This window comes from Sceloporus occidentalis, unplaced genomic scaffold (genome assembly GCF_023333645.1).
Source record: "Sceloporus occidentalis isolate IW3139 unplaced genomic scaffold, rSceOcc1.0.p SCAF_5, whole genome shotgun sequence".
NCBI classification, from domain to species: Eukaryota; Metazoa; Chordata; class Lepidosauria; order Squamata; family Phrynosomatidae; genus Sceloporus; species Sceloporus occidentalis.
In genome coordinates this window covers 84,419,758-84,445,403 of record NW_028316985.1, presented here as the reverse complement: position 1 = coordinate 84,445,403, position 25,646 = coordinate 84,419,758, and the positions used below count along the sequence as shown (strand labels likewise).

Sequence of the window (25,646 nt, the reverse complement as noted above, 5' to 3'; positions counted from 1 at the left end):
TCAAAATAGCCACTCCGGGAGTTGAAATGTTTGTGTTCCCTGATTAGATTCTCATTGGTCTTCTGTTTGGTGAAAAGGGACCTCTCTCTCTCTCTGTTTCACACACACACACACTCAAACGCACACAAGGACAGATGTCAAAACTGAAAATAGACAGATTCTATTTCCTAGATAATATTGTTCAAATCAGATGCCTGTATAGCATCTTTTTGTCCTGATTTTCACTAATATAGGATAATCTAACAAAGCACGAGTTTTCTAATTGCTGTTATACAATCAACCAATTTTGCTTGTATTTATTATAATGTATAAATCAAGTTTGTGGAAATTCACAAAAGTGTAATTGTGCTAGTCTACTGAAGCAAATATATTTTCTGCCTGAAGGGGTGGGTTGCAGTCCAGGGAAGTTTATGCCAAATAAGACTTGTCTTTAAGTTTTCACAAGACATTGTTGTTGGAGGAGAAGGTATCATCTTTATGCATTGGATGAATCTCACACCAAGCATCAATAAGATCAAGCTCCTCAAGTAAATTTGGTATAAGACATGACCCACATCTGTTCCTATTGCTGGAATCTAAATGGGAGGCTGCAAAATTAAGATACCATCCTTTCCTCCCTAGACTTTTAGTTGGACGATAATGTTCTGGAGAAACAAACCTTGCTGAGAGTGTACCTCCCAGAGTACCTTTGATAAAAACATATCTGCCCCTTAGAGTTTATCAGTGTTTCAGTGTGTCTGCTCTACACAAGGCACTAACTTCTCATCCTAGTATTACAACACAATCTAATGGATATTTATATCCCAAAATCTCTGCGTGTTCATGCAGCCTACTCCCAGGTAAGTACACACAAAACTGCAATTAATTAAGAATCTCAAAGTTGATTATACAGTTTAAACTTCCAGTTAATCTCACTGCTTCATGTCAAAATTAGACACTGAAATACAAGCTCGTCAAAGCTTTACATAATAAAAAGTATGTTAATTAATGTCATACTGTATTTTCCAGCATATAAGATGACTGGATGTATAAGACGACCCCCAACCTTTCCAGTTAAAATATAGTTTGGGATATACTCGCCATATAAGACTACCCCTCTTCCAACGCACACCAAATAAAAATTTAAAAAACATCAGATTTGATTTCAATATGGTAATTTTAATTCAAATGCTTATGACCTGCAGGTATTTAGCAGGAAAACTTGTATACAAAGCCTGCTTGGATTGGTCAGCTCTCCCTGCCTGCCCAGCCCTCCCTGTCGCCAAGACTATCAGAGTGGTAGCGCAAACACGGCTTTTTCCATATCCCGGCGTCCCGGACGCCTGCAGTTTGCTCCTCTACCCCCCAGAGGGCATAAGTCCCACCCTGGGAGTCCAGCCCCCCCAGAAGTCCCGCCTCCAGCACCGGGTAACACCTGGTGTCAGAAAGCCTTTTGGTTTGGGCACTTGGTCCCTAAAAGGTTCGCCATCACTGTTCTAAGTCTATGGGAAGTGAATTACAGTCCCTGGTATTCTACTTTCTTGAAGACCACTACTGAGTTTTTAAGCATTTTTTTAAAAACCCAAAATAGACAAATACACAACTCAATGTTTCTTTCGTACCATCAGCCACAGAATGTTTTATTCTAAGCTTGATCACGCTGTCTGTTACAAACATGTGTCAAAAACAGTTAACAAGATCTGCCATGTTTCTGCTTTCCTCTATTTCGTCAAAGTGATGTAAAATATATTTAGTATTTTACAAGTATGATTGATATACAAAACAGCACGTTTAAACATAACTTTCTTTATCATGAGGTACAATTCATATTTGTTAGCCCTCAGTTTTAGGTTTTCCCATGCTGCCTTAAGTAGTGCAACAATCCAGCATATTGCTAGTTGCTGAGGTATTGTATCATTACAATCAAACTTCTTCCTTGAACTCAAACTGCTGTCTCTGACAAGATCACAGTCAACATCTAAGTGTCTAAAAGTAATTATCAGAAAACAACTGTTTCCCCTTTAAAAAACAAGAAGCAGACTGTGAAAATGGAGAGTTACCTTTTACCTCTACACAAAGCACACTGTACTTTTCTTCTTTTTGAAATATATTCTGTGCAAAACTTAGTTGTGTGTAGGTCTGTACCGTCATTTGGGAAATATATAAAATAGACTTAATTCCTAAACACACCCCTAACTTCAGACAACATAGAGGAAGAAGAACAGATCAGACTTTTTTTACATGATAAACTAGACATAGCATGTTCTTAAAGCTCCGATAATACATTCCTTGGGGGGGAAACAACAACAGAAAGCACTTTGGTCATTATTAAACATTAGTACAGCAACAAATAAAATACAAAATGTCTGTGTTGCTTTATATATAAAAATGCCTTATACCACACAATCAAAAATCCATCAATGATACCTTTATTGGCCAATCAAAATGCACAATATACTTGTTGCAATATTTTGAAGCTCCATGGGCTTCTTCATCAGGCAAGATGTTACAAACTAAACTGAAGAAAAAACAACTGGAGATGTTAGTCACATGCCTGCATGTTGTTTCAGTCCTTAGTAAAGAAGTTATGATAAGGAAGATATTGTTTGCAGGCATCTGACTAACATCTCCAATTGTTTTTTTCCCTCCTGTTTGATTTGTAACATTTTCCTGATGAAAAAGCCCATGGAGCTTTGAAAGCTTGCAACAAGTATATTGTGCATTTCAGTTGGCCAATTAAGGTATCACTGATGGATTTTTTGTTTGTATTTGTTAAATGGCCAACACAGCTACCCCTGAATGTTATACCACACAAGTTAATATAATAATTCTGAAAGGAAGGGAATGAAGTTGGAATATTTTTACCTCTTTTTACTTCTTTTTATATCACCTACCTATTTTTTTCTTTATGGTTCAAAAGAATTGTGCTTTGGAATTGTAATCACAATGCACACATTCTCTAGTATAGAATATGCTATATATGCTTGACATTATACTATCAGCTGTCATAACATTGTTCATTAAGTTTCATAGTGTAGCCCAAACTGATGATCCCAACATTTTTTAGATTAAAAAATAAGCTCTCCAAACAGTGAATCAATCTACCACCTAAAACCAAGGACTTAGTTCTATCTGTATGGATGTGTATGCCTCCTCCAGTGCATATACAGAGAATAAGAACTATTCCATTCACTTAGGGAGAGGCAGCTTGGTGTATACATATCTTTGTGCGTGTAAAGTTGACCACTCCACTGAAGTGAATAGGAAAATCCCAGAAATCTTGTAGGCACAAAACAAATACTTTGTGTGCATTTAACATATCACAACACATCACTAATATATGGTAACACTGTTACAGGCATCAAAATGAGCATTCACTGCATTCATTTCAATGAAACTTATTCCCAAGTAAGTATGTACTGAGACTGCAGTCCCAATCTTCAAAAAATTGCTTATAGATACTGCCAAATAAGAAGTGAGCATGATTTAGCCTTAGTCCAGCAAATCTATCTGCTCCCTTCCTAGAGAAATCAATATAGATCCAGTCTTTTGCACACTTATCTGAATATAAACCCAGTGAACACATTAATCTGAATAAAGAACATTTAAACTAAACAGGAGTCTGTTTCTCTGAAGTAAACCCAAGAGGTTCAACAGGATTCATCCCAAAGTCAGGATGGAACAATAGCCTAAATTTGCAATTCAGTGATGTCTGCATGGGGGAAAGTCCAACTGAAATAATCAGTGCTAAGTTATAAACAGGATTAGGACTGAGCTCTGAAAATTAAAATTTCTAAAATTGTTTCTATAAAAAATTAAAATTCAGGAGTTCTGAATAGTTGTTTAGTTTATAATCTATGTGTGGTACAAGTCATATATACTACAGTGTACTATGGGAGAGCAATTATCTTGAACATACATAATGTATCCCTCTTGCAAAAGTAACACTATTGCACCACAGTCCACCATACTATATTCTATTTAGTATATATATATATATATAAAGATCATTATTAAAAGTAACAATAAAAGTGCACATGTTGAGCGGCACAGTCAGCACTGTGCAAACATCTCAGTGTTTTAAAATAAATAGCATAGCTAATCTTTATCAAAATATCTTACAGTATGGTAACAGTTTACAGTTATTGCTCTAATAAAAATGTTATCAAAGAGCACTTGTTGACATGTTATGTAATACCTTATTGATACTTAATACTCAAACTTCATTTCAAAGTATTTCAGATCCTGGAATCAATTCTGTTAAGATACCTGCTGGCTCTAGCATTTATATTTTTATATATCTATATCTATCTATATCTATATAAAAATTTAGCTATCAGTCCTAAAACATTGTCATTACAGTAAGCGTCGTCTTCTACTGTAACCAACAATATGCTGGTGCTCTGATACTACCCCTGAAAGAATGGTACAAAATAAAATGTCCTAAACATTTTATAGTACAAGTTCAATAAAGTGACTTCAGCATGACATTGTTGTATTGAGAACTTCTGAAGTACAAAAGCCTAGCATTAGGGCATCATCTTTCATAACAGATGAAGCATGTTTCAGTAATTTAATGTGACCAGTTACCAGGACCCCAAGTATCTTGATATCCATTTTTGACCTTTTCAATAGCCAACACATATTAATGTTTCAAAATAAAATACAATGTCAGCTCAAATAAACCTTTACAAAAAGTGAAAAGATAAAATAAATATAAAGATTGCACAAGATAGTCAGATGTAAACACTTCAGTTCTTTCAAATGATATCCTTAGAGAGATTATAACATCTGAAATGCAGAACCAGCAACTGCAGTGAGGCAGCTTAGTCGATCAGCTCTCTTTCCAGAGTATTGACCTCCGTCTCCTTTTTGAGAAGTGTCAGGATTTGATCTTCCAGAGCTAAAAGTTAAGCCAGCAGAGAACATGTTGAGATGTAAGTTCAAAAGTAGTTTTACCATTTCGTTATAACCTTTGCTTGGCTTTCTCCTACACGATAACATATTTCATCAGTATGCTAGAATCTCCTTGAAAACTATTATTACCTTTAAAGATAGTGGATTCACATTAAAACTCCTTTTCTTACAAATCCAATATTCAAATCAAATAACTATTCAAGATAACAGTGCAGTGTCACTAACCACACTAGTATGGTATTGTTCCAGGATTATTAATTTGGGGTTCCATGATAAACATAATAAGGTAAATATTTAAGACCGAATTTCAAGGAAGATTACAAAACCAGTATAATCCTTGCAAGTTTACACTGTATAATTCAAAAAGAAAATTATTTTAAACAGTATGGATAATCTAATTTTTAAAAATATGATTACTGTGGGTTTTCAAACTGTATTTATTGTTTAAGGCAATAACAGTGAAAAATTGCTTTTAGATTCTAAAATGTGGTATTATATTTGAGAATTTTAAAAATCCAAAGGGAATCTTCAGGAGAACCAAATTTTTATCACTTTGTTTATTACTTTTCTTGTTCCCAGCAAACACAGGGCAGTTGAGGGTGGTGCATGACTAACTTATGTTGAGAATCTGCAAGCTCTTCTCCATACCATCAAAAGACAACATAAAGACTATCTAATCTACCCCACACCCTCAGGTCCTCTGGGTGGAATTTATTGCAACCTATAAAGACCAGACTAGCTGCAACCTACCAGAGGACATTCTATGATGCCGCTCCCGGTTTGTGGAGTGCCTTGCTGGAGGAGATCCATCCAATTTCCAGTCTACACAACTTTAAAAAAGCTGTTAAGACGGATCTCCTCCAGCAGGCTGTCCCCGAATAAAACAATCAGCTAATGATTTCTCCCCACCTTAAAGTATTGTTCTACTATTTCCCAGTAGTTTGTTGTTATTATCAGTATTTTAACAATTGATTTTAAATTGTAATGTGTTTAATCCTTTTTTTAAGGGGGGGTAGATATATTAATGTACAGACTGTATGTAGTGTATATTGACTGTCTTTTAATCATGTAAGCTGCTTTGATTGCTCCTGTAGCAGAACAGCGGGGTATAAATAAATGTGTTATTTATTTATCTGATTCTAACATCTTAATTCCCCACACTCCAAACATCTTTGATCGAAAGCTAGTGCCCTGAGATTTTTTTCCCTTTTTGGGTGGCAACAAAGAGGACTGGTGATACCCCAAAAGAAGAGATGTAGAGAAGATACAGCTTGTGAAAAAATGATTTTATTCTTGCAATTATCTATCATTTGCTTGGCATGAGCTTTGGAAATACTCTTTTTGGAATCCTTGCAGTTTTAAAGTTGCACTATAAATAATATTTTGTACTTGCATAAGTTTATTTGGGTTAATAGGCATTTTTAAAACTGAATCATTTTGCGAATTGTAACTTGTCTCCTGTTATAATTTGTTGTTTATGTATTGTCCCATTTCTTTATTTTATTTTTTAATAGCCCCTGAAGGAGGCCATTAAATTTTACTAGGCCAAAATGTGTTGGGCTAATTGCAAGAATAAAATCATATTTTTCAACAGCGAGATTTTGTTTCTTCTTTACACCCCTGCTAGCAGTATAATCACCAAATGGACCTTAATTTTATGATCAACATGGCTATGGCTATATTTTACCTTTAGATTAAATCCAAGCAAGTCACTGATAACACCAGAAACAGCAGACAGAATGACAACTTGAGTGATGTTATAAAGTAGAGGATTCATCGTCAATCCATATAACCTGAAGGGGCTGTCCAGTTCCTAAGAATGAGAAATAGTTACATAAATAGAAGCCTATGAAATGTCACATAACTGAGGTCTCCTTCCAAGCCTTGGAGAGCCATGTTGGTTGCTACTTTATGAAAGCCTGAACAAAATTCTCTCCCCCTGACTGCTGTTGCTATCATGAAAACAGTGCTGTGGTGGTAATGGAGTTCTCACTTCAAAGAAGAGAAAATCTTCTCCACTATTTCCAATTCAAATCTTCTTGCGTTCATGGAGCTGAAAATAAGAGTCCACCACATATATACAAGATGGAGGCAAGAAGAGACATGAGGTAACTACATTTTTGACATGCTTTTAAAAAGTTGTAAAATCCTTAAGGATTTTACCCCAGAACAGCCTCATAAAGCATTCATTGCTGCAACCATGTTGGTTAACTGAGCCTAGGGGTTGCAGGACCTGACATGCTCTGGGTAAGCATGCAAAGGGAATGAATGGACTAGCTGACGAAGGAAGGACATATTAAATGGCCAGAGGAAACATCTCATTATCTGGACAAAATTCTTTGGTCCAGCTGGAGATTCCTCAGGCTAGCAATTAAAAGATATCATGCAGCTATTCCCTCTTTTTGTTTTTAATGGTTTTCTGCAGAGAAGAAAAAAATTGAAGAAGGGATGGAAAAGGAAGGGAGGGTTACAAGTGAAGGACTATATCATCAACAGCTCCCTCCTCCAATTCAATGAATGAGGCAATGCAATGGCGTGATAAAAATGCATCTAAAACTTTTCTGAAAAGCTATTTTCAAAAGAAAATAACCAAAGAACAGAGAATAAAGATATCAACAAAAAAGTTCACATTTTTGATATTAAATGATGAAGAATGCAAAGACTGAGAAATGTAACCCAAAACAGGCTAACATATCACAACTGACTGTCAGAGGGAATAACGAAGATAAAACTCAAAGCCTGGAACCCTAAAGAAACACATTCCACACATTCTTATGTAGTAGGATCTCACTTGTGTGCATACACACGGAGACACAGACTCAAAATCATGATTTAGGTTTGAAAAATTAAGCACTTTTACATAATGAAAGTAGTATTAGATAACTTTGCAAATGTAATATCAATTTCCTGTATGTGAAAGTTTTGTGCTATCTGTAGCTTAAATAGTTTGAAAACAGCTAAAAACTTTTAAAAAAGATTTTAAAATACATTTATCATTTTTTCTACAATGGTATTGTGTCAAATAGCTTTCATGCATACATAATGAATTTGCAGGACTGAATGTGAGGAATGAATCTAGGTGCATACTACTTTGTCTCTATTCATATAGTTATTGGTTGTGGAAACCCACTAGATAATCTTTGGCAAGTCACATTCTCTCATCCACAGAGGAAGGCAATGGCAAACCCCCTCTGAACAAATACAGTGGACCCTTGTTATACGCTGGGGTTTGGTTCCAAGATCCCCCATGGATAACAAAATCCTTGTATGCTCAAGTCCCATTAAATATAATGACATAGCAAAATGGTGTCCCTTATGAAAAATGGAAAATCAAGGTTTGATATTTGAAACTTATACTGTTTTTGAACATTTTCAAACTGTGGATGCTTGACTCCGTGTATAAAAAATCTGTGTATAAGAAGGGCTGACTGTATTTCCAATAATAAAACTCTTGTGAGAGGCATTCACCTTAGGGCCACTCTAAGTCAGAAACAACCTGAAGGCATACAGCAACAATAACAACAACTGGTTATGTAATGTTTTGAAAAATGATCCCCCCGCCCCCATTTTAGTTACTTCACAGAAAAGCAAAAGTATACTGGGCTCTTTGTATTCACTGGGGTTTAGTTCCAGGATCCACTGTGGCCTCCAAAATCTATGGATGTTCAGGTCCCATTAAATACAGTGGCATAGTAAAATAGTATCCCTTACATAAAATAGCAAAGTCAAGGTTTGCATTTTGGAATTTGTTGTTGTTTTAATATGTTCAAGCCATGGAAGTTGAATCTGTGAATCAACAATCTTGAGATATGGAGGGTCAACCTTAATGCTCTTCCACTAGGGAGGGAATGGGAGCAAAGTAAGCTCTACATTCCTTTGTATTGTATCAATATTTTGGTTTTTAATGGTTACTAACCCATTTTTAATTTGTTATTAGTAACATCTGGCACTGCTGGGGGCAGAAATAGTAAGATATAACTTTTTAAATAAATAATATGAATTAGCTGGATACAACTTCCAAATTAATTAGCTAGAGAAAGACAGACAGGCAGATTGAGCAAGATGTGTACGTATGTGCCTTAAGTCACCTGTCGACTGTGGCATGTAATGGTAATTGATCTAACTCTTAAGGCCTGATCTATTTTAAGGTGCTTATTTTTACCTTGAGTAATTTTGTTGCAAGCTTTAAAACATTGTTCACTAATGTCAGTTCTTCCTTCTTGTTCGGCTTCTTTTCCATTTTCAAGTACAAATTTATCTTAAAAAATAAACAAACCAGAGTGAAATTTTAAAAGAGTAATTCACTTCCAGAGCTAATATCATGCGTCTTGGACACCTGAGTATATTCACAGTGATTCCCACTCATTACCCTGTAATTAAAATTTATTTATGTCGAAAAATGCATAAGCCACCCTGCACCATAAGCGTCTCATGACAGCACACAAGTTTCAAAATGAAAATAAAATAAATTAACAAGAGAAGAAAGCAGCAAGCAATATCAAAAATGTAAATTAAACCCTGCCACACAACTTGCTTTAATGCCTAGACACATGAAAAGTATTCAGGCTGGTGCTGAAAAGATCCCAATTTTAACACCAATCAAGATGGTCTCTTGCTGGTCACCACTAATTAAAAACGCACACACAACACAGGAAGATGCTGAAGATGAATGCAGTGTTGATAGAAGATGCATCTTCAGTAACCTTGTGTTTATCTTACCTTAAAAGTTCATACCACAATCCTATGCACATTTACCCAGAATCATGTCCCTTCTAGCACAATCTTAACACTTAAGAAACTCCTAAATTCTGAATCATCTCTTGGGTGTAATGCTACAATGCAGATGCTCTAAGTAGTTAAGAATTTTAGTAATCTTTATCTTAATGGCAGAATCATTGCTGATTTATGAAGATTCAAAGGGTTGGTGCAAACACAGAAAAATAAAGAAAAACAAGCCTCGCTAGCAAGAAAATTAAGAGAGAGAAAATAGTAACAGAAAGGTTTTTAATTCCTTTAAATATATGTAATCAAATATCATCACGTGCCACAGCTATATATATATGTATGTATGTTTTTATTTTTGTCTCAGGCTACCATATTAATGTTTTGCAGTTTGCAAAACAGGACTTATGCATATGAGGAATAATGATTCTAAGTATCAACTGAACTTCTATACTCACTCTCAACTGTCACGCTGTGCAGCGAATATTGTAAAGAATACTGATGAAGAAACATAAACACACAGAAATTAATGCTAAGAGAACTATCTGAAAATCAAGGGGGAAATATAAATAAATTGGAAAATTTAGCTCTCCTTCTGTATGTATGTTAATATAATTTTCAATAACTAATATGTAGTCTACCTTGCAGTCTTCACAAAAATCCTCACATCAGAAATTTAGTATCTGTTCAAACAAAACCTCATCTTGGAAAGACAGTTTTAGCAGTTTTGAAGATGATCTCTATCTGACCTCAGAATGAAACTGTATGACTGCCTTTTAAAAAAATCTACACATTCTAACTGGGCTGGATAGCTTATTCAAGGTAAATACACACTGGAAAAATAATGGCAACAGCCTCTTATATGCTTATAAAGAATGTATCTATTTTTAGAACTTCAAGCAATAGCATCTATGTACTATTTCAATAGCCAGAAAATTTTGGACGTTTTAATGTTTCCTCAGTGGAATAATCTGAAGACTGAATCTGGTATCCTGTGTATATTATTTCATGAATGCACAATATGTGATAAGTATAAATACAATTTGGTAAAATTTGTTACAGATTCATATTAGAAAGAGATATATTTATTAACTCTCCTTGAGCACAAACAGGATGAAATGCCAAACACCACCACACATTATCATTCTTTCCAACAAAGTTCTCACCTGTTCAGTAAGTAATATCGAGGTATTGCTGTATTTTTTACTCGTTTCCGATCCAAGTGTAACAAATCTTAAAAGAAACAAAGTCAGTGAAATGCACCATATCACTAGTTCCCAATTATAATGGCAATCAAGGAAGATTTCATGTACATGAAGCAGCTGAAAGAAAGGAAATAAAAAACAAAACTGAAGTATTAATACTTCAGAAAATAGGAAATGTTCTAATACTTACATTTTGCAGAGGCTTAACTTTACTGTGAATGTTATTACGGTATATACTCAACCATAAGTCGAACCCATGTATAAGAGGAGGTCAGGTATGGGGGCCAAAACTATGGATTTTGCCATAATCCGTGGATAGGTCGAGGGTAAAACTTGGAGGTTCCTTCAGTGGGTGTATGTGTATGTATGGCAAAAGAGACTCTCATTGAGCCTTTTCTTCATTGTTTCAGCTTTTGATTCAGCCAGACGTGAGGGTGGGGGAGGGACTCCTAAACAAACAGCAATACCAGTCAGTCACATAGGACTCTTTCTGCTTGGCTCTTTCTTGCTAAATTCCACTCCGCACAGCATGGGGAAATCTGAAAGAGCTGCTATCATGTTTCCATAGTTACTCATAAATAAATCAACCTGGGATTTTGGGGTCAATTTTGGGGCATAAAGTTTTAGACTTATAGATGAGTATATACAGTAATCACTTCCTTGAGTGTAAGTCCAAATGAATTCAGTGGGATTTATTTTTCAGGGAACAAACAAAGGATTGGATTCTAATGCTAAAATAGAATTTGTTCAATGGAACCCTCACTGAAATGATAGGAGGAGTGCAGAGAGTGGAAATGATGTAAATAGACTGCCTCAGAGGGTGGTAGAGACTCCTTTTTTGGCCAACTCTCATGAGTGCTTTGACGGTCCATTCTTGCATGGCAGGATGTTGGCTGTTGTGGTCCATTCTATCCTAGAGTTCTATAATTCTCTAAGATTCTTGAGCAGTTCCCATTTGTTTTGGTCCACCAGCACACAAGAACATGCTGATGCACTGTTCACGAAAAACATTATTGGCACAAATGTGCAAAATTAAACCTACCATAAATACTCAACTATAAACTTCTCAAATTATCACTTCTTAAGAACAGGGATACAAATTCAGGCAAGTCCCTTATAGTGCATTAAAAAGATAAAAAACCTCAACTCCTGATCTCTGCTACTAAATGCTTCTCTCAACAATAACACCAAACTATTTTGGAAGCTGGTATCTGGCACCTTAAGCTCCTGAACCCACACCTCCAGTTGTGACATCCCTTCTGAGGTATGCGAAATTTCAGGGAAATTTTTGATGTGGACAATGCTACATCTAGCACTCATGACAGATCTACTGAGCTTCAGCTACAAAGGGCTCCACCCTGGGAACCAGTGACCATTGAAAACATCATCAAACTTAGGCGCCTTACAGACGGGCCTAAGCGGCACCGTCATTGCGCCAGGAATACGAGCGAGGGGCGGCGCTTCCGGACGCGCCTTACCCTTTGCGCGTATTCCATACGGCAAGATGGCGGCGCCCTATACAGACGGGTGCGGCCATCTTGACGTAACGGACGCACAGCATCCGGACGTCTAAACCCAGAAGAGACGTCACGAGTGCGCGCTTTGGCACTTGCGACGTCTCTTCTGGGTTGCCGGAAGGAGCGCGATTTTCACGCTCCTTTTTTACAGCGCGGGGGAGTCGCGCGGTTTGGCTGCAGCGGCTTCCCCACGCTGCAACCGGCAGCGGCCCAAGACCGCCCCTTTTGGGCGGTCTGTAACGGGCCTTAGTTCCCAACTCAAATTAACTAACAGTAAGGGAGGGGCATCTCTCTGAAACCATTCCCACGTACAGAGGGGTGACACAGGGTTGTATCCTTGCACCAACCCTGTTCAACCTTTACCTAAATGATATTGAAATCGAGCTGCCCAAATTAGGTGATAGGAAAATCCCAGTTCTGCTCTATGCTGACAATACTGTGATCCTCTCTAGAACAAGACTGGTGTTCAAATGCCTCCTTGTAAATACTCCTTCTACTGTTAGAGAAAAGGACCTCAAAATAAATGCCACCAAGTCTAAAATCTTCATCTTTGAGCATAATTATCATCATTGCAGATGAAGACATAGGACACTGCCCTCTAGAGCAAGTTAAAAGCTTTAAATACCTGCAGTTAACATTTCATCATAGAGTCCTGTGGAGCCATCATAGATCTTTAGTGCTGAATGGATTCCTGGGTAGCAAATCTAGTAACATGAGATTCTTTCATACTAAAGGGAATCAATTCATACCAATGACCCTCAAAGTTTTTAATGCAAAGATCGCAGCTAAACTGTTATATGCAATAGCTACTTGGATCAAAGATGCCAATTCTGAACTTGATAGATTTCAAGTAAAATTTCTATGGGTTCTTCTATGTGATCCTAGAAGTGTCCCCAATTCAGTTCATTAGAAATGGGAGAATGTCCTCTTTCTATTAAGACCTGGTTGCTTATGTTCAAACTTTAGCTCAGAGTATTTGTCTTCAAATTAAGTGTGGCCTTGGTAGGCCTCAGATAATTTTACTAGTTGGTGGTTGAATATGTTGCTCATAAAGTGGCCTCCATTGGCTTTTCTGCATCCCTGCTTTTAAATTTAGGCCATGAGGTTGCATTAAAATCACTGAGACTAAACTCTGGGGCACTGCCTTTTGCAATCTCAGGACCAACTCTATTACATCTTGCTCTACAAGTACCTTAAATGGTCATTATGTAGGTACCTTTCGTCAGCTTTCTTACCTTAAAAATCTAATGGTACCAAGGTATCACATCTGTTTCACTAAGGCAAGATGCAATGTTTTTCCTTTTAACCTACTTTTTGGTAGATATGCTAGGCTACCCACCTCTGCTAGATTCTGCCTTTGTGGATGGCAAATAGTTGAAACATTATCACACATTTTGATATGTATCTTTTATAACAACAGCCATAACCAGCTAATTCCTCCCCCTCGCCCCACTGAGCTGTAAGCTGGACCATTCTGAAATATTTTACATCAAAATATTATTGCAAGACAAATGCTTGAATATTACCTTGTCAGTTGGGGGAAAAAAAATCTCTCTAGCCACTAAAATTAGAGAGAATGAATTATTAAAAAGAGGTCTGGCTAATGATAATATAAGCCAAATTTATAAAAAACAAATCTTGTGCTGTAACTCAATCTGATAACTTGATAGCATGTAAATTATTTGTATCTTCCTATGTAACTTCTCTATTTTAATTTGTTTAAAGATATTGCTGGGTCCACTGGCCATAAATAAAGATTGACTGATTGAACTATAAGTCGACCTTATGTAAGTTGAGAGCAGATTTTGGAGCCTGCCCTGTTCACCAAGAATAAAACTGACACAAATGTAAAGAATTAAATCCACCATATATAGTCAACTGTAAGTTGACCATATGTATAAATATGAGGGCAGGTTTTGGAGCCAAAATTATAGATTTTGATATAATCCATGGATAAGTCGAGGGTAAGACTTAGGGGTGTGTATCGAAGGATGTAAGAATGATGGGAAGGAAAACAATGCCAAAGAACTTACAAAATTCCAACAGACATAATTGTTTGTGCTCAGCCAAAGGCTGGCTGGATGAGGAGGGAATTATGATAAATCATGGCATGTATGTGGGAGGCTAAGAGGCGCAGGTGCGGCTAGAAAATTTACACATGTAAAAAAGAATGAAAAGGCAAAGCAAAGAAAATGGCAACTGCATTAGCAGTAGTTATAGCCTTTAACTGAATGTAATAATTTTGCCTGATTTTAACCCAGAAAACCTGACAAACAAATGTCTGAATTCAAATCCTTCAAAACCCAATTCCTCTTGGTGTTCCTTTTAGAGGAAGTGCCAAAGAGCTGCTCCTGCCACCACCAGTTCCCCACCTAAGCATTCAAAAAGGCCAGAAGCAGCACCATGGCAGGGAGAGTTGTGGGGGAGTAGCTTCTTTTAGGTGCTACCAGGATGGACTAAGCTCTCAACCTTTGCCACTATACTCGAAGAAGTAGGTGGTTTCTTTTCCCATAAGAGTTCAGGTACAGTATTTACACTGACCCATGAATAGGTTGACTCAGGTTTTTTTGTGTCAATTTTTTGACTAAAATTTCTAGACTTATACAGGAGTATATACAGTAACTCACTTTCTTGTTGATTCCTCAACTTTTGATACTCACGGCCAGTGGAGATAAATTCTCTAACCAACTGAGCAGCTGTATGACCATGGAGCTGGGAGTAACAGGGCCTTTCAATTGTGAGGAGATGAATGTTGCTGCATGTTACACATTTATCTTTGCATATACAGGCTTTTAGCTATCTATCTAAATAGGAGTTGTCAATTAGAAGACTAGGAACAACTGGGGTGGTGTTCTGGGATCTGTTGGATGAACACATGAACCTGCCTCTGTTTTGCATTTGCTCTTGTTCCATGACTGTTGGAGAACTCACTGTTATTCCTCTACTCTAAAAACGAAGTAAAATAGTTCCTGATATGTTTTCCTTACCTGTGCACAGCAGATGAACACAACAGAAATGGTCAACAAAAAAGCAGATGAGACTATAACATCAACTGATCGTTGAGGACCTCGCCGCTGAAAATAAAAGGAAATATGTATTAAGTGACTATAGTTTTTTGTGGGGTTTTCGGGCTATGTGGCCATGTTCTAGAAGAGTTTCTTCCTGACATTTTGCCCGCATCTGTGGCTGGCATCTTCAGAGAACTGCCTGCAGGAATTAATGATAAAATATGATAATGTGGCAGCATGTTCATATTTATACAATGTATAGGGAAACATGGTGACTGGTGAAAAACATTCCTGTTAATAGGATAGTTTCATCTCTATGGCATATGACTGGCTTGATCACAATGGGCTGAATCTCAGCTGTGCAATGCATCTTTTACTTCAAAATAAGCTGTACACAAATATGGAAAAATTGAATCTTTACTACAAAGTTAACAAAGCAGCTACTATAAAACATATAGTATATGAAAACTAAAAAGAAGTACTTCCAAGATACAAAAACCTCACACCACTGGAAAGACATAGAGCAACTAGACTGAAGAGGAAGGAAATAGTTTACTGTGAGAGCTTTTGTTTCTTTTCGTTTTTTTCTTTGGGTTTGGGTACTTTTTTTGTTTTGCCCTGTGTTTTGTTTTGTGGCTGCATGAAGCTCTGATTGCTAAGGAAGATATTATAACTCAGTCTTGAGAACACAGCAGCTCCTGAACAGGAGGATGAAAAGTGCTTTACTGGATTATTAAGAAAATGATCTATGGATCAGTCTGACCTTCTGCTGGTAGTATTGTGGAATTATTTGTATTATAAATTGATATGGTAACATGGAATAGAAAGATTCATCATTTTTAAATTTTACTATTAGATACTCACAGAAGAGGAAGCTAGTATTTGCATCCTTTGAGAGGTGAGCTCCCTCTACTGGATTGCAGAGCAACAAAAGGACTCTCACAACACCACAATATTAAATCTTGACAAGTGCAAAGGAAGAGACATGAAGAAATACATGTCTAGTCAAAGACTTGTTCATTTTTATTTTATGATACATAGAATCTAAAGAAACATATAGGTATCCTTAAATGGACTCTGAATTTAGCGTCTGCTCTCTTTTCAAGGAAATAACACACAGCCACAGTGCTTTCTCTACAACAGTGATGGAGAAACTTTTAGAAGCCAAGTGCCCAAACTGCAACCCAAAATCCACTTATTTATTGCAAAGTGCCATGTCCCTCTGGCTTTCTAGTAACAAACCCTGGCAAACTCTGTGCTGGGATGATGGCACATGTGCCCACAGAGATGACTCTGAGTGCCACCTCTGGCACACATGCCATAGGTTCACCATCACTGCCCTACAATATCAGTGTGACACTAGGTAATGCATAGTTGAACAGCATCAAAAAGTCTTGCTATTATAAACTAATACTGAAAAATATGACTCTAGTATTGTATTCAATATTAATACAATGATGTCTCCGTGACACCAGCTCCTATAATGCTTAACAAAGATCTGGTAGCAACGGAGTAGGCTCATGTCTACAAAAGCCCCTGCAAGTAGATCCTTTCTTTCACTTAATCTCAAAGAGGCTACAAGATTCCTTTGCATACTAACTTTCCAGACTGAGAGGGGCTATGTTTTCACAGCACAGAGATGGTAGTATATTAGTACTAGTCACTTGCAACATACATGTCAGAGGAGAGTGCACTAGTCTTGCACTGTATCTGCAGTGCACACACCTCCAATGGGGACAACAGGGCTTGCCGTCTATGGATGCTCAAATCTGCAGATAGCAAGGCCCAACTAAATTTCTTTACATTGCTGGAAGTACAATGAGGATGACTTGGGAATCAAGAAACCACAGCTTCTGAGAAACATCTTTCAGAAGCATTATTAATAATAGCTATTCCTCTAGCAAAGCAATGTGCTTGGGCAATTTCATCCACAGCCTGGCAGTTGTTAAACAGGATCTAGAAGAATAATTATGAGTAATTATTCCGACTGGTGGTTTGTAAGTTCTATAACATACTGAGGCAAAGATTGAAAAACATTATGCAGTAAGGCGGGATACAGACGGGCAGGGGAAGACGTCTTGGAGGTGTATTCTGCTGAATACGGAGCCTCCAGACCGCCCACCCCGGGGGCGTGGCTCAGGAGATGGGGCTTCTACATGGGGGGCAGTGAAGACGCCTCACCTGGGGCCGTTTCTGACCCGCAGTTTCCAAACTGCCGCCTCGGAGGACGCTGCAAAGAGAGAGGCAGCTTCCTCACGGGCGGCTAAGCAGCGGCGGCAGAAAGCCTATGGGCACATTTAAAGTGCCCAAACCCCTTTAAAACTTTTCCCCCCGCTCTGCCCAAGAACAATGGTGGTCTCCTGCCAGCTGGTGATCAGCTGGTGTTGGCATCCTTGTCCGCTTGCACTTTGCCAGTGTCACCAGCATCATAGATGCCTCCTCTCCTTTGGTCCCCGCGCTCCTGCTGAATCTGCAATGCGCAGCCACAGCTGTCGCCACTGCCACCGCTGTCCCCCTGCCATCCCCCATCACCTCCCTTGTACATATGTAAATATTTACAGTTTTAGCGGTTTTTATTGTTAGGTGAAAATGGCACAGGAATGTGTGTAGGGGCTCACTTTAAAGTCCAAACTTTCCAAGCAGCGCATGCGTACATGTTGCTCTAGGGTTAGGGTTAGGGTTAGGGTTAGGGTTAGCGTTACGAGTCTTAAAATGCGCTGCAGCTGTGCTGCAGCTTCCACACCTGCATGGCAGCTGACGCTGCAATTAAAGCCTGACTGCAAACTGCGCATGTTCCAGGACCCCGACTCATTATGCGACGCAGCAGACACGGAGCTTTTAAATGGGCAACTTAAATTAGCGGCGTAGCAATTCTGGCGTACCGGTGCAGCAGCTTACAGACGGAGCTGCGCAGCTGCGCATCAAACGGAAAAGAAGCGGAGAAAAGCAGCACCTTTTTAATGCCGCTTCTTCCCGCTTGGGGCGTGCGGGGGGCGTGTTCATGGCGGCATTCAGGTAAGGGCCGTCTGAAGGCTCTACCTTCATGACGTCATGAATACACCCCTTTTTGCCCGTCTGTATCCCGCCTAAGATAAAGCTTCTATCCCAAAATCCAATTCTCCTCCTTTCAAACTAGCTGTGTAAATAATGAAGACCAATAAAATCCTGGCATTACCTCAAAAAGAAATTATTAGTTCAGAATGTATACCACACTACAAACTGTACTTGCTGCTAGTATGCTTTTGGACAGAATTTATCTATTCTGTTACAATGTTTTTCAGGCATATATTTTTGATATCAATAAAGATAATGGCCTTACAGTTTCATTCCTCTACAACTGAGGTCCATGATTTAGCAAACAAGAAGCTGACAAAAAGGCACTATGTACATGCTTCTTGTCTACAGGCTGGACAGTAGTTAAGAATAATGGAAAATTGAAAAGATTAAATCCAATTTGCAGTTAGAAATAAGAAACTTGTCCTTATGCAAAGAGTGGTCAAAACTGGCAGAGTATTTCATCTGATGACTTTTATTACTTTCATCTTCAATTGTTGTTATTGTGTACCTTCAAGTCATTTCCAACTTATGGCAACCCAATCATGAAATTTTCTTGGCAAAAATTCTTCAGGGAAAGTTTGCCACTGCCTTCTAAGTTGTGAGAGTGTGACTTGCCCAAGATCACCCAGTGGATGTCCATGGCTGAGTGGGGTTTTGAACTCTGGTCTCCCGAGGCCCTTCTCCAACACTCAAACACTACATTTTTTCCCTTCATCTTCACTATTATGTATTAAATACTTTTAAACTGTTTCAAAATAATGTTTTAACAGGATTATTTAGTTTTAAACATTTCTACTATAAATAGTCTAGCTATAATTTGTTTTAATTTATATGGGTCCCATATTGGAAGAAAGGAAGTACAGTAAAACAAAGAAATCTACATTATCTTTTACTCAGTGAAAAATACTGGGCTACTAGTTTGAAGCACAAAACTCAAAAAAGCAAAGATTCAAAGGAGGGAAATGTTAAATGTTCAAAATCAGAAGTATATTAAATAACATAAATTTGGGTTGATAGCATAAAAGTGCAACCTCATACCTTCTTATCTGAAAAATAAATGCAATGAACTGAATGAGCCTTATTTCTGAGTAGACATAGCTAAGACTGCACTGTAAAATGTCAAAAAAGAAATAATGTCCAACAAACCTTCAGGTAGGAGCGGAGGGAAAGCCACATTTTAATATTCTGCACTTTCTTTAACCTGAAGTGAGGAACCTCTGATTTTCGTGCTCTTCTTGCAGATGTTAAATGACCAAATAGTTTTGCAAATAGTAGCCTCTGCAAAATAAAAGTTATTTTAAATTAATTAAATGACTACAAAAACATATCTCTGAAACTGGTTCATCACTCTATACTACTTTTATCTGGATGTGGGGAAGAGGAAAATTGCTGGAAAGGAAAGAGAATGCATGAACAGTTGTTATGCTGTTGGGTGTTTCAGTGAATATTTTTTCTTTTATAATGCCAACAGCTATCCTGCAAAATAGTATTTTTAAAGGCTGGATTGTAATAAATAGTACAATATTATAAATATCCAAACCAAAGCACATTAGAAACAGACTATGCAAAATAAAATAGTACATTCAAGTCAGAATATATTATGGTTTCCTTCCTCAAATGTGAAGGGTTTGATACTAATGCCTACCTGTTTATAAGTTCTCTCAGCCACACATAAGAGGAAGAAGAAAATCCATACAAGAGAGGCGCGAACAATAAAGCATACTATTACCATGGAAAGGACCATGATATCTCCATTTGACCCAAAAGCAATAGTATAAAGTTCAGTAGCAGAATGTGTTGCTAAGTGCTCCAGATCCTTAGCTTGGGAAAGTCGAAATACAAATGGTGTTAAGCCCAGGATTATAGACACAACATTTCCAAATATCTGATAGCCTATTCCTGGTACATAGCTGTTCACCTAAACATGAGAAAACAAAACAAAGCTATAACACTGTAACATAATAAATCCTGTTTAATTCTGCTCCACAAAAGTAGTTATAGTCAAAATAGTCATGCATTTTTAAAACATTGCTAAAATGCAATTCAGAAGTCAGTATAAGAGAAACAATCACTGTGATCTGAAATAACACCATAATTTTTAGACATTTTGTAGGATTATTATGTTTAGATGATAAACTGCCAGAGGTTCAAAAATGATAAGGGGTTGAATCTTAATAACCTGAAGCAGAGTTCTTCCAAAGGAGGAGGTTATCTGGCCTTTTCATTCCTGCTACAAGCACTGAAAAACTGAATGGAAGTGAACTGTTCCTCTCCAACATGCAAGGAATGGGATGTGGCATGGGGAAGGCCTACAGCTAGAGATCATAATCAACTAAAACAAGGTACCCTTCTTCCTACTACCACAAGTGACCCAATCTGTTTGGGAAATGGTTCAAACTGAACTCTCAGCTTTGTCAAACGGACCGAATAAGTTAACATCTAAATGTTACTATTGGTTACTATAATCTCCCTTATCCAGAATTCCGAAATATTCCAAAACCCAAAATCTTTTTTTCATGTGGGGTTGAGGTAGTGACACCTTTGCTTTCTGATGGTCCCATGGACACACACTTTGTTTCATTCACAAAATTATTTTAAACTATTGTATAAAATAACTTCAGGCTACATGTGTAAGATGCATATGAAACATAAATGAATTTTGTGTTTAGACTTGGGTCCCCTGTGATTTAAGTGTTGGACTACAGCTCTGGAGGTCAAGATTCAATTCCACACTCAGACATAAAACCGACTAGATGACCATGAGGAAGTCACATGCTCTCAACCTGAGGGCATGTGACTTCCCTATGACAAACTGCCTCTGAACAAATCTTTCTAAGAAAACCCCATGATAGGGTTGCCTTAGGGATAAGTCAAAAATGACTTGAAGGCCCAACAACAACAAAACCCATCTCAAAGGTATCTCATTATGTACATATATGAAAATACAAGTATTCCAAAAAAACTCCAAAATACCTCTGGTCCCAAGCATTTTGGATAAAAGAGACCAGGCCTGTATTCTAACTGATACAAACCACAACTTATTTTATATTTTTAAAAGGACTGGAAATTATTGAATGCCCTGTAGAGGTTATATGCTGTGCCAACCAGGCAAGGCACATATTAGATATGTCTGTCCTACTTGCTGTAAAAATGAATGGGTGCCATATCCCGCCGGGGGGCGGGACAATCCCGGTTTGGGCGGTGCCAACCCGGTCCCGGTCCGGTTTGGCGCCCAAACCGGGACGGCCGCGCCCACCGCGGCCACCTCAGCCCCCGCGGCGGCTCCAAGGCCTTGCTGAGGCCTGGGAAGGCTCTCCGCGGTTGGAGCTCCAGCCGCGGAGACGCTCCCTCCCGGGCCCCAGCGAGGCCTTGGAGGCGGCTCTGCGGTCGGAGCTCCGGCCGCGGGGTCCTCCAAGGCCTACGCGAGGCCAGGGAGGAGGAGGAGGCCGCTTCCCACCGCGGCAATCGCCGCGGTGAGGGGCAGCCCCCGCCTCCTTCCCGGCCTGGGAGCCGGCCGAGGCTTCTTCCCAGGCCGGGAGGAGGAGGAGGCCGCTTCCCCTCGTGGCGATCGCCACGATGAGGGGCGGCCCCCGTCTCCTTCCCGGCCTGGGAGCAGGCCTAGGCTCCCTCCCAGGCCAGGAGGAGGAGGAGGAGGAGGACAAGGTTTAAAAATCTAGGACTTTTTTTTTTAATTTCCTAGCCAGGAAATTTTTTTTAAAAAATGTCCTACATTTTCAAACCTTGTCCTACATTTGTCCCGGTTTGGAGGTCCTCCATTATGGCAACCCTAGTCTCATGTCCAGTTTTATTACAAAACAAAGTAAAATCTAAAGTAGATTAAATAAATTAAAACCTAAACAAAGTACAAGCATATTTATAGATTATGACCCCTCTGGGAAACACAGAACATCTTAACCTAAGCTCACAGTGTTATGTATATCCAAATAAAGTAAAAATACTCACCCGGTTCATAATCATGCCACTTATCTCAAGCACTGACATATCAGCCTTTTTGCAGTCATTACCTTCCCAAACAATTGCACTCACTTTTTCTAGGCCAGGGTTAGAACTATGAAACCAGGGCAAATGGCTCTGGTGGAGGGGAAATAACAGGGGAGAGGAAACTGCTTAGAATATTCAAGATTAATTCATCATTATAAAAGTGAACATTACATTGTATTCACAGGTAATTGTACTTCATGCTGTTAATTCTTCAATCGCCACATTTAATTAATGACAAATACGGTAAGATACGTACAATTTGTTCTTTTTGAACTAACCTGATGAAAGGGGTCATCTCTATACTCTTTTTTTATACATGAATTGACTTGAGAGTTCTCCACATCTGTTTCGCTGGTACAGGATGAGTGACACTCTGCACAATGCAAAAGATCCTCCCACAACACATCTTCTGTCTCAGACTCTGGTCTTGTGCTCTCAGAATCTTGTCTGGAACTTGAACATCGTGAACTGCAACTAGTTCCAGATTTAGGGACATCCTAAACATATACATTAGGTACATATTAAAGTCCAAATGGTTTTATTCTGTAATCTGAAACTACCTTGATTTATAATCAAACACACACTTATAGGCCCTTTGACAAAATAAAATGTTTTCTGCTACACAAAAAATTAGTCAAAGTACTTTGAACTAGAGACCCAGTGTGCTGCAGTAGTTGGACTATGGCTCTGGAGACCAGGGTTCGAATTCTCACTTAGCCAAGGAAACCCACTGAGTAACCTTGGGCAAGTCATAGTCTCTCAGTCTGAGAGGAAGACAAAGGCAAATCCCCTCTGAAGAAATCTTGCCAAGAAAATCCTGTGATAGGGTTTGCCGTAAGTCAGAGACAAATTGAAAGCACACGACAATAACTTTTGAACTACTGTGTATGTAATTTACATTTAAGACTGTAATTCCCAGAATCTTTACATATATAAGACCAAAAGAATATGTCTTCTGTTGTTTTTGCTATTTCAGCTCTGTTAAAAATGTACTGTATTTTCTATTAGAAAATATTTAAATGAACATCAGATACAACATGTGACACTTATTTCTTCCTTTAATGCATACTGCCACTTTGTTCTTCCCCAGGAAAAACTTCCTATTGTGGCTTCCACACCAGTAATCTAAGGAAACAGTTCTGATTCAATTCGTGTAACAAACCAAACTCTCAGCAATAAGAAACCTCAATTCTAAGTTATATATGATGTACAGGTGCTTGTACAATGGGTGAAATGGTTAAAAATGATATATGCCATTCTAGCAGGTGAGCAGACAAAATGCAGAATAGTACTAAGCTGTCAAGTTGAATTTAGCTTTAAAAATTAACTAATTTCAGTGCATGCAACAGTCAAAGAACAGGGATGCATGAGAAACACTGGGGTTCCTAACAGAGTGAATCAGTTAACTTCACACCTGTGGAGGCTTCCAACAGCACCCATAAGTCTCTTTGTTTCAAGTCTCTTATGAAATGGATTTTCTTTCAAAATAATAATTACCATGCAAAGCTAGCCCTACTGTTAAGAAGCTACTGTTAAGCAGCTGATGCAGTTTTTAGGCAGCTGATGTACTCTCCTACTCCCAAACACATTTATCTTTCTGGGCAGGGGCTCTCACTATAGGAGACTAGGCAAGGACTGAGGAACAGGGAAGCTTTGCCCTTACTCTCTTCTTTTCAGGCTACAAGATTTAGGCTGGTGAGGGTGTGCGCATGTATGGAACAGACAAAATAATATTATGCAGGTCTACTCAGAATTAAGTCCCACTAAGTCAGTGGGAGTCTTCTGTAAGTATGCAGCCAAAGAAAGGAAGACGGATAAGGACATGAACTGGGAGGAGTGTGTGTCATTTTTTAAAAAGTGGATTGTCTCCCAGCCTCAATAGTCTGCCTTCTGCAAAATGTGAACAGTGGATGGTGGAGGTGATATTTGGATTCAACTTATGCCAAACATGCACACATATCTTTTTCCTTAAGGCATCCAGAAACCTTTTCATAGACTTTGTTCATTATTTTGTGCCAACAATGCTTTATGATTTTATTTATTTATTTATGAGTATTTATACCCCATTATTCAGCCACAAAGGCTCTCAGAGTGACTTACACACTGTTAATTTGACAGTTCCCTGAGCTCAGGATTACCATCTAAAAAGACAGACACAAAAGGAAAAGAGAATGGCAGTGGGGAAGGGGATCAAGTCCAGCAGATACTGCTGGTTCTTCTCTCCCGCCAAGGCAATAGCAGCCAAGAATGAAGGAGGACTTTTGATCTTCTTCTGGAGCTAGGCATGGTGGAGCTGTGCTTCCCTCTCCTTCTTTTCCTCCGAGGCCCGGATGATAACAGCCAAGATGTAGGGAGGGCCTTACATGTATATGATTATATAATTTGTAATTTATATAATTTAAATAATTATAGACTTTATAGAATTTAAATTAATATAATTTAACTCATAGTTAACATAATTTATTTATATGGTTATATAATATTATTTATGTTATTACAAGCTTTCCAAACACAGTGTAAATTATAGCTTTAAATTAAACCTTAAGAGTCTGAGACATGGGTAGAAGTGTGTCTAATTTAAAAGTATGTTTAACTCTGTATGAATTGTTCAGGTAATATAAAACATCACATTGTTATTTTAAAAGGGAAAAGGTTTTTAGCAATCATTCAGAAAACATCTATTTTCTATTTGTGCCTACTTCATTCTCAGGGTCTAAGATTGGCTTCGACAAGTTACAAGTATCTTACACAGCAAGTAGTGATATGAATGATAAGTACTGGGTGGTACATTCAGGATTTCTTGATATCATACTAGCAAACATACAATGCTCTCTCCTATAGTGCTATCTTTCCCACCAAGAGCAGCCTCTTCATAGCCATATCACCCCTAGTGGGATGGGAAACTATTTTCTCATGATATGATCTCATGCCATTGGGGAGTGTGGACAAAAGAGGCAATGCTATGATTGTGGCTATATGATTGTGGATAATGTCATGGGATGACATTATGCAGAAATGAATTCCATACCTGGATGAAGCCTTAATCATATTATATTATGAAGCCTTGATCATATTATAGAGTTACTCAACTCTTAAAATGTGAGACATATTAAAAAGGGTGAGGAAAACATAGTTTTCTTTCTACTGTTATTTAAGATACAATTCAAGACAAAATGTTGCACTGATGACAGTAATAACAAAAAAGCAACATATTTGAAACAGCAAACTACCATCATGTC

General features: G+C 38.2%; 1 protein-coding gene across 3 annotated transcripts in view; it reads right to left on the bottom strand.

Moving 5' to 3' along the window:
- Positions 1–1,245: 1,245 nt before the first annotated feature.
- Positions 1,246–25,646, bottom strand: part of PHTF2 (putative homeodomain transcription factor 2) — a 90,525-nt gene continuing 66,124 nt past the window's right edge. For 2 of the 3 annotated variants that reach the window (XM_089524608.1, XM_089524610.1), the window contains 9 exons: positions 22,686–22,904; positions 22,369–22,497; positions 20,051–20,323; positions 19,552–19,683; positions 15,328–15,414; positions 10,785–10,940; positions 9,059–9,154; positions 6,584–6,709; positions 1,246–4,882 (listed from right to left, as the gene is read on the bottom strand). In XM_089524608.1, coding sequence (XP_089380734.1) covers positions 4,862–4,882; positions 6,584–6,709; positions 9,059–9,154; positions 10,785–10,940; positions 15,328–15,414; positions 19,552–19,683; positions 20,051–20,323; positions 22,369–22,497; positions 22,686–22,904 — 1,239 coding nt within the window. In that variant the 3' untranslated portion in view covers positions 1,246–4,861. Of the gene's footprint in view, positions 4,883–6,583; positions 6,710–9,058; positions 9,155–10,076; positions 10,117–10,784; positions 10,941–15,327; positions 15,415–19,551; positions 19,684–20,050; positions 20,324–22,368; positions 22,498–22,685; positions 22,905–25,646 lie in introns of all 3 variants that reach the window. The other variant, XR_016281256.1, reaches the window with a different exon arrangement.